The sequence below is a fragment of the Zootermopsis nevadensis genome, unplaced genomic scaffold (assembly GCF_977971745.1).
Source record: "Zootermopsis nevadensis isolate Lab colony 2312 unplaced genomic scaffold, Znev_1.0 Znev_ptg000017l, whole genome shotgun sequence".
NCBI lineage: Eukaryota > Metazoa > Arthropoda > Insecta > Blattodea > Termopsidae > Zootermopsis > Zootermopsis nevadensis.
In genome coordinates, this window is record NW_028259149.1 from 17,742,281 (window position 1) to 17,756,538 (window position 14,258).

Here is a 14,258-nt window from a genome sequence, read left to right on the forward strand (position 1 = left end):
AACAGCAGTTGGTGTGGATAGGATTAAATTCCAGACAAAGCCTTCTCGTACCCATCCATATTTCTAAGGTATTGAGAAATAAGTTTTGTTGTAAGTTTGTGCTTAATTTTTCTTGTCATGCTGTACTGTAATTATTTGTCCCCTGTAACGACTCGCTTGTTGTGCTTTCACTAGTATTTGAATGGATTTTTGTGACAATCTTGATTTCCAGGACAAATTCTAGTGCCCTGGCGTCGACGTATGAGCGGCATAACAGATGATGGTGAAATATGTAAGCATCGTTTGTGTGATTCTTCTGCGTTGCAGCTGCTTACATGCTTTCATTATTTTGTATCTTACTTTCAGCTGTGATAAGGATACAAATGTTAACACAGACCAAATGAACTTACATACAAACCACCCTGATAAGAGAAATCCTGTGCTCATCATGATCATTTTGGTTTCGACGTACTAATTGAAACGTTAATTTTATATAAACAGAAACTGTAACACTAAGACGCTTATTTGATGACAGATTTATGACATTGGTGAACTGTAGATGGGATCGGAGAGAAATCAAATGGTTACATTTCACTTCAAAACTAGCAAAAAAAAAAATGTTGTTTGATGTTACTGTACAATTAATATATATTTTGTTTTGAGGGAAAAGGAGATACCTTTTACGTTTATTTTTAGTTGTATTAGAATAAGAGATTAAATTCGGGAAATGCTTGCTACTTCTCAGTTCAAAATATTTTGTCTTCCCGTCTGATTTCTAAGAACCTGAAAATTAAAGTACACAAAACAATAATCTTGCCTGTTGTTTTGTATGGGTGCGAAACATGGTCTCTCACTCTAAGAGAGGAACATAGATTCAGGTGTTTGAGAATCGGGTGTTGAGGAGGATATTAGGGCCTAGGAGAGAAGACGATGGGGTCTGGAGAAAACTGCATTAAAAATCTGTACTCCTCCCCCAGTATTGTCAGGGTGATTAAGTCGAGAAGAATGAGATGGGCGGGACATGTAGCGCGCATGGATGGGACAAGAGGTGTGCACCGGGTATTGGTTGGGAAGCTTGAGGGGAAGAGACCGCTGGGGAGACCTAGACGTAGATGGGAGGATAATGTCAGGCGGGATCTATGGGAGATAGGAGTTGAAGGAGACTGGATTTTGTTGGCCCAGGACAGGGTCCGGTGGAGGGCTTTGGTTAATTCGGTGATGAACCTTCGGGTTCGGTAAGCCATCTAGTTAGTTATTAGAATAAGTAATGCCTTTTTTCCCTGCAAATTTATATTTAATTCTTTTATTCCTGCAGAAGCTTAAAATAGATGAATGGGGCACACAGTTATTATTTTTATTATTGCTCATTAATGTGAGACGTAATTTGACCCCGTGACATTGCATTCTGGAAGAAAATCTAAAAATCTGTCGTGGTACTGAATATTGATTAGTACAAACGTGGTCAGTACATTATTCCATAAAGTATATTATATGCTATGTACTGTGTTTCTATTTGTTAATTTTTGTTGAAGGATAAACAGTTTCACTTCCGCAAAAGTGGTAAATACCGCGGCGACCCGATTTTGAACGCCAGAGCAACCTCTTCTCTCGCACCTCTGCGGCTTTAAAAATAAATTTATCGATGCACTTTCCCGTATTGTATGTTCCTTCATGCTGTATGGTTTATGTATTTTAACAACATTGGAATTTAATACAGCATGCATTGTGTGTGATTTATAATAAGGACTGTGAGTGTAATGTTTGTCACTAATGAGAATCCATATAATTCATGTAAATCTGCGTCTGAGACAGAAGTATAAATTCTCCCATTCATGTGAGGTACGGCGTAGGTTAGGAAACCGCCTGTCGACCGGAACGCAAGAGTTTAGTGATGGGAGCATCGGAGCATTTTGGGCTGGGGGGGAGTAGAAGTAGCTGGAGTGTGAATTTGGTCAGTTGACTATGTCTAGTGTCAATTCTTGATACCATAAACTTTTGTTAAAAATTACTGACACAATCCAGCCCATTCTTTAATTTCAAAGACTGCAGTCAGAGTAAATTCTGTTAAGTTGGATGATAAAAAGTGATTATTTTATCAGATTGTACATGTTGGATTAATAACTCAAAACAAACATTCAAAATGAAAAAAAAAACAGAAAATACATTTGAAAAATTCTTAAATATGCAATACTGTACATATCACGAAAGTTACATTTGTGAAATTCCTTCAGCTCCTCCATCATTGTAAATGTGGTGGACATTTTTAGAACTCAATATAACATTAGTTTTTGTTTTCTGATTTTAGTGTAATATATTTTCTGACAAATAGAACAGGTCAGGAATGGGTTTGCATGACTTTGTGATCATTTTATATTATTGCTATAAAATGAAGGCGCTCTGTACTGGCATGAATGTTCCTGTCTTACACACCTGGCAATAATTCATGATGAACATGCAAATCACTCCATCTCTTATAGTACATGGCATAAAGATTTTTTATTTATTTCATATGTTAAACGTTTTGTGTAAATCATGAATAGAACTTGCCCTGTTGGAATGCCTATGTCGTCACAGGAAAACACAGAAAATGTGGACATTTTTCTACACCCCAAGCAGATTCAAACCCACAATCTGTTTGATCAGATGAGGACCATGCGACTACGGTTGTTAGTCCCATACTATATACTGAATTACATTTTGAGTGTATTTGTGATAATATAATTAGGGAGATGATATATTTTAGATTTTCTCAGTTATTACTTTCCAACTTATCAAAACACTGACTGTATTTCTTGTCTCCCTTATCCAAAATACAGATCCGCCCCATTGTAACTTCCTAGGTTTCAATGGCGTAAGAATACTGTTGACATATATGAAGTTCCTCGTTCTGTAATATCGTAAATTTTTCATTTTATCCATCGTAAGTCATTTTATGTCTGTAAATACTTTTATTATTTTAAGTTGATTTGTATTTGAAATTAAATACATTCCATTTGCAGTTGCTTACCAGTGGTCAAAGTCGTACCCACAATTTGTATTACTTCCCAAAGTGAAACGAAAAAAAAAACTTTGTTGCCATGGTTCTCTGAATGTTGCAGTCACACCACCAGCCCAACGTGTACAGTTCATACTTGGGGAAGATGTGGATGACGGAATGCACGAGCCTCATCCTCTCTTTGCCGAGATGGGAGAGTTGGTACATGATGGAAATGAAATGGAGTGGAAGGAAACTGCCAGGTATTTGGTTGTAGTATCAGTGATATGTCACAGATAAATAATTCTTTTGGACCTTTGCGTTCTGTGAGGGATTCCCGCGGGTTCTGCAGATTTTATTATGATCCACCAGCTTAAAAAACAATTTCTCTTGAAATCATAGACATGGTATGATTTATTATTAGTGAAAATTGTACACAGAAATAGTTTGATAAATTGAAGATATCCGTCTTCTGGGTTATTGCGCTGTGTAGTCTGGTCGATGTTAACCAACGTTTCAGAGGCCATACTGCCTCCATCATCAGGGCGATTCTTAGTATGAAGATTTCCGTCTTCTGAGTTATTGCGCTGTGTAGTCTGGTCGATGTTTACCAACTTTTCAGAGGTCATACTGCCTCCGTCATCAGGGCGATGAGTATTCATCGCCCTGATGACGGAGGCAGTATGACCTCTGAAAAGTTGGTTAACATCGACCAGACTACACAGCGCAATAACTCAGAAGACGGATATCTTCATACTCACCGCTGTGAAAACCTCAAGTCTTACATAGTTTGATAAATTGTTTATTCATTAATTTATAGTTTCTTTTGGTACTGACGTACTGATAGAGGCATCTAAAGGAAAGTAGGCGTTCTTTGCAGAATGTCTTGTTTGCATTTAATGCTGTGTATTTCATTAAAGTATATTTGTGGCGACATGGATCCACTTGAATAAGAGTTGTCGGATCCAAATGGTGTTCTGTGACAGTCCGTCTAGTAATTCACTGTGTCTACCCTCATAACTTTTTTTTTTTAAAAAAAGTGTCACAGCAAGAATTTTCATCTCACCTGCCTAGTGAAGTAAATATTGACATACCTATTGTAAACACACTACTTGGAATGAAGACAGTATAAAGTGTTTGTTTTGCCTGTGGTTTGAAGTAATTGAATCAAAAGATAAGCCATACCTTGAAGTATGCTTGTGTTGGTTGCTGTAGGAAGGAAGCGTGTTTCTTTCTTTTTCTTTTTTTTTACAGGAAATTACACCAATAAAGTTTAAATTGTGTCTCAACCTGCATACTTAACCAGACTTAATGCGTTCATGCACACATTGAACTTGATATGAATGCCATGCTTTTGAGCATCGTGTATAATATCAGTGAGGTAGCAGTGCAGGTTTGGAATAAAAACAAGTCCTTACATTTTGTGAAATATCTGATCCCTGAAATTATGCAAGAGTTAAAAATAACAAAATAGCACCTGCTTAAAATGTATTCAGCTTTTCGTTTGATTTTTTATTATTATTATTATTATTTAGTGTTCTGTCTGAGGACAGGTCCATATGAACAGGATCCTTCCATCCTTTTCTCGGACTGGGACCTGTTCATATACGTTCTTGGCAGATGATCCAGAAGTGGTTTGCCATTGCCTTCTTCTGTGTGTGAATGGAGTAATTGTTGGGATGCCACGGAGGAAAACTCCGTGTTGCCTAGACCACGGCCTTGCCCAACACAAGTTATAAATTCGCTTGGGGGGAGAGAGTGTATAGTTTCTACTGATTCTTAACATTGGCACTACATAGGGATGAGTCAGTGTCATGCACTTTACCCTGGCTAAAGGATCCCTGTATTCATTGGACAGGAGGCTGGGTGGGCCTCAGAGCTGGTCTGGACACAGGCTAGAGAAAAAATCCTCTGCCCCTGTCCAGGATAGAATCCTGGTCATCCAGTCTATAGTCAGTCACTATATTGACTGAGCTACCCTGGCTTAAAAATGTTAAACTGAAGTTATATCTGGGAGCTTTCGAATAATATGAGGAGGAAATTATGCTCAGAAATGGACCACCAAATTACATTATTATTACAATTCCTGGTATTCTTTATATGCATAACTGGAATCTTTCAGAGGAAAACAGGCGTCATTCATTGTTTTCATTACTCCACAACCACAATATTTTTTTCTGTTTGTAGGAAAGTAATAATTTATTCATGGTTAAAGCTTTGAATGTGTAATCTGATGCATAACAAAAAAATGCATTTTAAATGCTGAAGTAAAGAATTTCCTTTTTTATTCTTACAGGTGGATAAAGTTTGAAGAAGATGTTGAAGAAGGTGGTAACAGGTGGTCGAAACCTCATGTAGCAACTCTCACACTTCATTCGTTGTTTGAACTCCGCAGCATGTTACTGAATGGCACTATCATGCTAGACATGGATGCATCATCTCTTGAACAAATTGCGGATCTTGTGCTGGATAATATGGTCAATGCAGAATCTCTGCCTTTTGATTGCAGAGAAAAGGTAAACTGAAAACATTGTGCAGCTTTTTCTTTGTGGATCTCACAATAAGCGATTTCAGACTTTGCAGGCCTGCAGATCTCTTGTTTATGTGGCAATTATATTTCCTGGGTGGGTCAGCTATTGGCAATGTGTGTAAGATTTTGCTGATATTGCACATAATTTTTACCACGTGATGTCACAAGATACAGCTTTTTTTTTTTGACGTAAATACGTCTATATTTTAGGGTCAGTGTCATTCGGCAAAAAGTGTTACGAAAAAGTGTTACGAAAAAGTATAACGAAAAAGTGTTACGAAAAAGTGTAACAATGGTTTATCAACAAATCGACAATATTGGTTACCTAAGGAACATCTATTTACTCGGCATTTTTGTTACCTAGGAAACGTCATCTGTTTACTCGGCATTGTTGTTACCTATAAAACATTTCATTACATTACATTACATTAAAATACATTCCATTACATTACATGAAAATACATTACCTTACATTACATTACATGAAAATACATTACCTTACATTACATTACATGAAAATACATTACCTTACATTACATTACATTAAAATACATTACTTTACATTACATTCATCTACCACAGACCCATCTTAAGCGTAACTAATTCAAGTTGAATAAGCAAAGTCTTAATCAAACTTTACGCAATTGTAAAGCAGGTATAAAGGAAATATTTAGAATAAAGCCGATATATAAACTTCCTCTCCGTATAGACGTATTTACGTCAAATTCTCCGGAACTGTGGTTCCACCGACAACATTTTAAGTTGTACCAACCTGTAGGTCGTGTTATCATATTGTTAAGTGATAGCCATTGGTTATTGCAGAAGACATTAGTAAACTCTTGTTTGAAGATTCTGTGTCTGAGGGTGAATGTTAGGAAAGTACACAGAAGAAAAGAAAAGAAAAAAATCAATTAGAAAAGTTTTTAAAGTTCATTTATGCAACCAAGGCATTTTGTACTGACAAACGTAGTTGTGTTAATTTTGTTTGAAGCAGCAGAAATGTCGATTAATGGTGTTCTTATCGATCATTTTGGTTATGGGCTATCATAGTGACTATTATTACGACATATTTATTTTACATTTCCAATATTTCATCTTGGTTAGCGCCCCTTCCTTTAATGATTATTCCTTCTACTTTCGAGGAGCAAATAATTGATTTAATTTTCTTATCATCTGTTAGTGTGCCTACTGTAAAAACTAAATAAGTTTTCAATTTTGATATATATTACGTGATTGAGATGGAAACGTATTTAATCTCACAATAAGCAATACATATGTTTGAATTTTTGAGAGAAGTCCTTATTGTGTTCTACGCTCTTTCTCTCCGGTGCTGAACCAATGAGTGTATGCCCTTAAAAACTCCTTTTGACTGGTTTCAAAGCAATTCATGTATCACTATCTTCAGTTCATCATCCGATAAAAGTGATATTCTATTGATGTCTCTTTTGTTGTCCGTGAAAAGTACTTTGTGCTAAGTGTGGCGAGTATGCAGAGAGAAGTAACACTTCAGACCTAATCTCTGGTCTCTTGTCTACAGAATGAACTGTATGAATGTGGGCATTTTTTCAGCAGGCGCACACCTTTCGCTATGAAACCTCAAGTTACATATTTTTTCTTATGGGAAACATCTTGTAGTCTGTGTTAATATCGAGCCTGGTATGATAATTTTGGTGTTCATAACAATCTTAGGATACAAGTCGCTGCCCCCTGTGGACATAGGTTTGGATTTTGTGGGACTTTGAAACTCTGCAATGGTAAATGGTTTTATTTGTTCAGAAAGAAGGATTTGGGTGGGGGCTTGTTTAGCACATAAAAATGTTTCATATGAGAAATTAATCTGCAATTCTTTAAGTATACTTGGTACTTTGAAATAATTGACTTGCAGGTAAGGGAAGCGTTGTTACGTCGTCATCGGCATCAGCATGAACGTCGCAAGGAGACTTCAACATCTAATATGTCTCGACTACCTATTATACGATCTTTAGCAGAAATAGGACGAAATCATTCCTCATCTAAAAGTAAGTGTCACTGCTGTTGTGCGTTACACATTAATTGTTTCCTTGTGGTGTGGGTATTTTTTGACTGAGAACTGGATTTGTACGTAGTGCTGTCAGAATTTCTTTGTGGTCATTCTGTTTCCATAATTAGATGCTTAGATACATACTGGGGATACTGGGAACGACCCGTTCTTCAAGTGCCTGAGCACTGCGGGCCCCAACTTTTCGTTGGCTCGATCTATAGACATTCGGTAGGACTCCTTGGATTAGGGATCGGCCTTTGCAAGGCCTCTACCCGTACACAAGACAGCACAACACAGAAAAACATCCATGGCTTGAGTGGGATTCAAACCCACGGTCCCAGCGACCAAGTGGCAGAAGGCCCACGCCTCAGACTGTGCGGCCACTGCGGACCCCGCTTAGATACATAAAGTTATTAAAATTAAATTAAATTACTACTGATTTTACTCTCAACATTATCCTTGGCATTTTGTGTACTCTTACTGATGTAGTAATTGCTTCTCTATGACATGATTGTCATGATGGGATTAATATTTCCGTCCTCTAGTAAAATTAATGCTTTGCAATATGAAGTCTGACTTGTGAAGAAAGTAAGGCAGAAGATCTATCACATGACTGAGTCGCTGCTATTTTCCAGGTATTCTTAGCTTTATGGCTGTTCATATTTGGCAGTAAGGTCACAAGGAGTCCATGTGAGGAGTGTGTGGCCCAGTTTATTAAGATTATAAATTTTAAAAATGTTGATTGAGGCACATCGTTCAGATTGAGGGGCAAGATTTGTACATTTAGAGTTACAATATTACATGATATACAAGAAATGTACAATGAAGACTTACACTTGACCTACAAATTTTGCTATGTTTCTAGACCAGTATTTTGTGCCTTGATATTTTTCTTACTCTTAATTGAAACAAATGTTATATATATTTGCTCTAGATAACAAATCAAGATAATTGGCACATTATAAAGAAATACAGAATTAACAGTTATAATAATATATGGTCAGCCACGGTGGTCTAGCGGTTAGAACGCTGGCCTTGTAATCCTGGAGTCTTGGGTTCGATTCCCGGCGGTGCCCGAATTTATAACTTGTGTTGGGCAACAGAGTTTTCCTCCGGGGGCTTCCCCGGTTTCTCCGTGGCATTCACACACAGAAGAAGGCAATGGCAAACCACTTCTGGATCATCTGCCAAGAACGTATATGAACAGGTCCCAGTCCGAGAAAAGGATGGAAGGATCCTGTTCATATGGACCTGTCGTCAGACAGAACACTAAATAAATAAATAAAGATCTTAAAAAAGTGCTGACTGCATTTAAGACACCTTGGAAATATTGAATTCCAGTCCGAGTCCTTGCTCTAGAATACCTATGCATCGCAAATGCATGTAAAAACCAATATAACAAATGCTTTGTTATTCTCACAGTTTAATAATCTATAAATTAATTGAAAAGGTGAAATTATTTTGTAACTGGAAAAATAAAGATTTAAAGTTTATATAAAACATTATTATTAGGTTGACAGTCCATTTTGTACAACAATTTTGATTATAGTTTCAGTGTTTATTAAGATCCACTACTTGACTTTAATTAGTCATCTTCAGGTGGTTCTCTTTAATTGTTTAAAACTAATAGATATTTTTGCTAAATTGTATACATGTTGTCTGTTGTTGACTTCACCACGCAATGGACTGTCTTGAGCTGCTAAGTGTATGTAGATGTAATTACAGGTGGAAAGCTATAGTTGACCTCTCATGTAAAACATTTATACATATTACATTTTCTAAATTTAAGGTTTTCGTGTAATTTGACTAAACTTTGGGAAAGAATTGCAATATTTCCATGACTGATCAAAGGTATTGTGTGCCATTTTATTTTTGGTAGTGGGACATATTGCTCTGTTAAAGTGTCCTTTGTATCACCGGCAGTGAGCGTGTTAATATATAACGATAAAAATTATATTTACAAATTCAATAATTATTATTACTCTGGAAGTGAATTTTAGTGCTACAGAAACATACAAAATTTCGAGCTTGGGATTGAGTAGTTTTGCATGTTTCATGCATCTAAGCATTGTTAAAAATAGTAAGGGCTGCAAGCACTGCATTAAACACAAACAACCGATAGAAGAAAGAGCACTGTGTAGGTGACCGAATGATAATATTGTGCATGAAAAGGGCGCTTGTGGTTGTGTGTGTCCAGCATTGCAGGACAGTAACAGGAGTCCACAAATGGAACAGCACTCAGTTTGTCGCAGCACCAGCTGTCCCAGTTCTGAGACAGCCCATTCTGATGTGCAGAATAACAAGGCCCCCTATCTTACAGTTCCAGGTACAAGAGTGAATATTGGGACTTGTAGCTGCTGTTCCCTGTATTGTGCTAGAATGTTAGAAATTCCTCTTCCTTCACTTTGCAGTGTGACGTCCCATGCAGAGGGTCTGTCGAACCCAGTCACGGTTCTTGAACAGCGAAGTACAGCCGCAAACATAATAAGAAAATATCTGTCTTCATTGTATCCACCACTGCCATAATTATCACAGTCATCTTTGTTGCCATAATCACAACCATAACCTTGATCACCACCACAGCTGTGACCAGTCATAGTGATGATGATGATTACAACTGACACTAACCCGGTGTCCTACGTGAGCGATTAAATGCGAGTTGCGTGGGTGAAGCGGAAATATCAAATTGGCTGTTTGTGTAGCGCTGTCCTAGGTTACAGCGAATCAGTCAGGAGAGGAAAGCGACCGAAGTCCAAGATCAAATATTTCGATATTTTCGCGCAGGTCGCCGCGCTTACCAGTAAGGCGCATGCTCAAGAAAGCTCTGCCTGTGCAGTACACGGAAGGGGCATGCGCAGGAAGGCCGTGTGTTTCTATTGCAGTCTCTCACGTAGGACACAACAAGCGATTCCCTTATGTCATATGACACCCCACGCTGCTTATGCAGCTCGCACAGCTTGATTCTTATCGCTCACGTAGGACATTGCCTAAGTGGTCAGCACCACTACCACCAAGGCTACTGTCATTATCATCATAACTTAATTGTCATTACTTAATTACTGAATCATTAACATAATTTCTTGGTTAGGATTTAAGGATGTTTAATTTACAGGGTTACCAGAATTAATTCGCTTCCTAGAAAGCAGATATGACGCATATAAATAAAACTGTTTATTTGTAGTTAGTCAGCTTTGAACTATTGTATTTTTGTTGTTAAAACTGCTACGCTTCTTGCGTAACTTAAGCGCGAGTCTGCCATTTTAAGAATGTAGAGACCTTTGTCACTTGCTTCACTGTTTTTTATACTAGTGTGTGATTTCCCGTAGCTGACTTCATGCCTCATGTGGTGGGATTCACAACTGGGTTTGCAATGTGTCAGATTGCACAAGGTTTGAACCATTTTCTTATTGATGGTTAATATATTCTGATTACTATTCTTATTTCTTTCCTTTGGCTCATTGGTGTGTTTCTACCATCTACAGCTTTTTCTGCTTGCAAATTGGACTAAACTAACTTAATTCCTCACAGTCTTGTTTTATATTATGTATTTATATGTATATTTTAAGCCTGTCGTGGTTGTTGTAGTATTATGATAATATAATTGTTATTACATGTTTGTGCAGTGAAGTGACATGATATTTATTCAGCTTGGTCTTGAAATCTTGTTTGATTGTCCTTAGATTTTTCATGGATGGAGTTCAGTGTTTAATGTCAGCTCTTGGTTGAGAGCTGCGCTGGATGTTTGGTGCAAACCATCATTTTGGCCACTGCCGTCGTGTAGTTGGTGCCAACCTTGAAAATGGCAACTGCAGTGCTCGCTGAAATGTTGGTTAATACCCGAACATCCGCTGCGGTTCTCACCTGAAAGCCAATTGAATGTGTTGACTCTGAATGACTTCACAGATTTTGCAACCTCGTATAGAATATCTGCACAGTAATATAATTTAAAATATAATTTCACTGCACTTCTATGTGTAACAGTGTAATTTTTTCCACCATGTAGTGTGGCCACAGTATTAAATAATCTGAAAAATGACAGCATCTGTATGAGAGCAAGTGCATAGGATGTCATGCTTTGTTACTTGTTAGAGTCATTAGGTTCCTTATGTCTGTTGTTGAATTTAGTGGCTGTAAAAATGCATTGCATGTATCTGTAAAGGGTTTTTAATAAAAAAAATTCCCATTTGTATTGAAGAATATTACGAGGGACAACATTTTAAATTTGTTAGAGAAGTGATGAATTTGGTAAAAGACCCACCAGCAACTTATATAATACAGATGCTGGCGAATCTTGTCCGTCATAATGGAGTGGTTTTATTAAGATGGTGTTATGCCACATACAGCGAGGTTAGCCCTGGACACGGTGCTGTAAATTGTGAAGGGTGCCTCATTTCCAGTTACCAGTTTCTCTTATCCTTCATATCTCACACTCCTGTGTACCTTTGGGGATTTTTAAAGAGATCATTTATTCAGTGGTGCCGAAGGGGTGGGCTAAGGGCCTTGTGCCTGTAGGGGCCACGTGTGCCTCGCGCTTGTATGTATCGGAATTGCCATTCTTCCTTATATTGTTTCTGTAGCTAGCCTTGTATGTGCATTTTTATCTGAGACTGACAATGAAGAAGGAATGTGATCAAAGCCTGTGGAGAGCAAATGCCTTTCATAAAATGCTGTCGTTGATGGTCGTTTTGTAACGTCATCACTCTTCTTTAGTGTTTATGAGTGACTGGCAGTTGTTAGTAGCTTTTATTAGTATTCTTCAACACTGACATACTTCTCAGTGTTTTAACTATTGGTGGTGGTGTTTGGGTTTGTATGTTAATATTTTGTGTATTAGACTTATTATTCAACATGTTTGATGCTTTAAATTTAAATACATTGTAATTATTGTTGGGGCCAAGAAACTGGCGAGGAAGATATATGTCAGTCACTTCTAAGCTGTGAAACATTTTATGGTGTGCCACCGTGTGTCTTTGACAAAGTAGGGTGGGCTGCAGGCAAAAAATTTTTTTGTGGAACACTGCGCTAGAGAATTACATAGCTTCGGTCAGACTATTCAAACATTTTTATTTATTTATTCAGTTCCAGATAAAGCAGAGAAAGATATTTTTAGGGTGAGTGAGAATTGAACTTTTCTCATTAGTAATTTACCAGACTGTAGATCCATCACGTTCAGTGCTTGTGGATATACAGGTTTACAGAGAAGTGCTGTTAAAGTTACTATAAAAGTATAAACTGTTTTTTTTAAAATTATCATTATGGCATAACAACTTTCTGGCCTTGGTAGACAATCTCCATTCAGACATGCCATTAATGCAATAATTACCCGTGTTAGGGTTTATGGCTGAAGAAAAGGAAGGAGTTGGTTGTCTGTTCTAGTGAGGAAGTTTTCAAATCATTAAAATTATAATAATTTAAAACGTGTAGGTGCTCTTTAGGGGCCTTGCTAATCGGTTTTGCCCAGGGTCTCACGATTGGCTCCACCAGCACTGAATCTGTTATTATCCTATGTTGACGAAATTTACAAGGAAAATGTCACGTACTGTACATTACACCACGTGACCTTACTTGACGGGTTTTCAAAAATTAACCACAACTTTAAGTGTGCATGAGCATGCAATGTACAATTTGAGTACACATGTTTTCATATCAGTTCTTTGTGATTTTACATACCTCATTGCCTTCAGAATTTGTTTATTGGTGATGAGACTTTTGGAATCGTACAGTTGCATTTTATTTATGCTTATAATTAAAAGTTTAATCTCACTTTTTAAAATCTTTTTAGGGTAGCTCTCTGAAATAGGTTGAACTCCTTTACTGCCATCATCTTATTTATTTACCTTTTGATTGCTATATCCTATCGTCATGTACATGGCATAATACTAAGTCTTGAATTATGTATGATAAATAGTGAATCACATAAACTTGCTTCTTCGTTGTAATAGAACTGAATTAAATACCGGAATCAGTTACTAGTTAAACATGTAACTACGTATATTTTGACATACAGATGCAACCTCCCATCATGCATTCATGTTATGCTCTTTATGTGAAGAATGCAAAAAACTTGATGTAATAAGTATTTCAGGCTATTTTATACTGTGCCACACTGTACATTATAGCTTGGAAGTTTATCTTTCACTGTCCATTTATGATATTTAAAAATAATTTCTTTTAATTCAACTCTGAAGGGTTCTGACGATGGTGGATTACACTTAAATTATTTATTGTCTGGACTTTTTTCCACCGTCCCCGTTTAAAAAGAAGAAAACCGTGATGTTTCGGATACAGAGCTAGTTTCTGAAACGTGGTGTTCTTCTTTATAAACGAGGACGATGAAAAAAAGTCCAGACAATGAATAATTTTAAATTTCTTTTAAGCCACTGTTGGTCTTGGAATGATTCGTATAAAAATTTACTTCTTGTGACTTCAGTACGTAAGGAGTGTTATATATAGTGTAATTTTTGTATGGAGAGTGAACGATTTGTGTGTGTTGGCTCCATACTGAGGTCCCTGTCTCTCTGCAGTGGAGGAATCGTCCCCATCAGCTCAATCGACGACCACCATCGCCAACTTGTCCAAGCCTACAGAGTTTGGCCGATTTCTTTCTGTCCCTGGAGCTGGTAACCTAAAGCAGCTTATTGCTATTTCTTGGATTTTGGCTGATTGACTGGATGGCTGTCATTGTCTCGTTATCCTATTCCACAGTAACACTGCTATCTGTTCACACTGACAGCATAAACGTAAAACATTTTTTA

The 14,258-nt window shown here is 37.3% G+C and overlaps 1 protein-coding gene across 15 annotated transcripts in view; it reads left to right on the top strand.

Annotated features, from left to right (window-relative positions):
- Ndae1 (Na[+]-driven anion exchanger 1) overlaps positions 1-14,258 on the top strand; it is a 138,576-nt gene that overhangs the window by 91,729 nt on the left and 32,589 nt on the right. For 10 of the 15 annotated variants that reach the window (XR_015535531.1, XM_022078830.2, XM_022078828.2 and 7 more), the window contains 6 exons: positions 212-271; positions 3,078-3,216; positions 5,250-5,469; positions 7,369-7,501; positions 9,701-9,829; positions 14,028-14,123. Coding sequence is in view for 14 of the 15 variants with exons in the window: in XM_022078830.2 (XP_021934522.1) it covers positions 212-271; positions 3,078-3,216; positions 5,250-5,469; positions 7,369-7,501; positions 9,701-9,829; positions 14,028-14,123 (777 nt within the window). In the remaining variant the exon portion in view is untranslated. Of the gene's footprint in view, positions 1-211; positions 272-3,077; positions 3,217-5,249; positions 5,470-7,368; positions 7,502-9,700; positions 9,830-10,829; positions 10,893-14,027; positions 14,124-14,258 lie in introns of all 15 variants that reach the window. The other 5 variants (XM_022078838.2, XM_087350657.1, XM_087350656.1 and 2 more) reach the window with 5 other exon arrangements.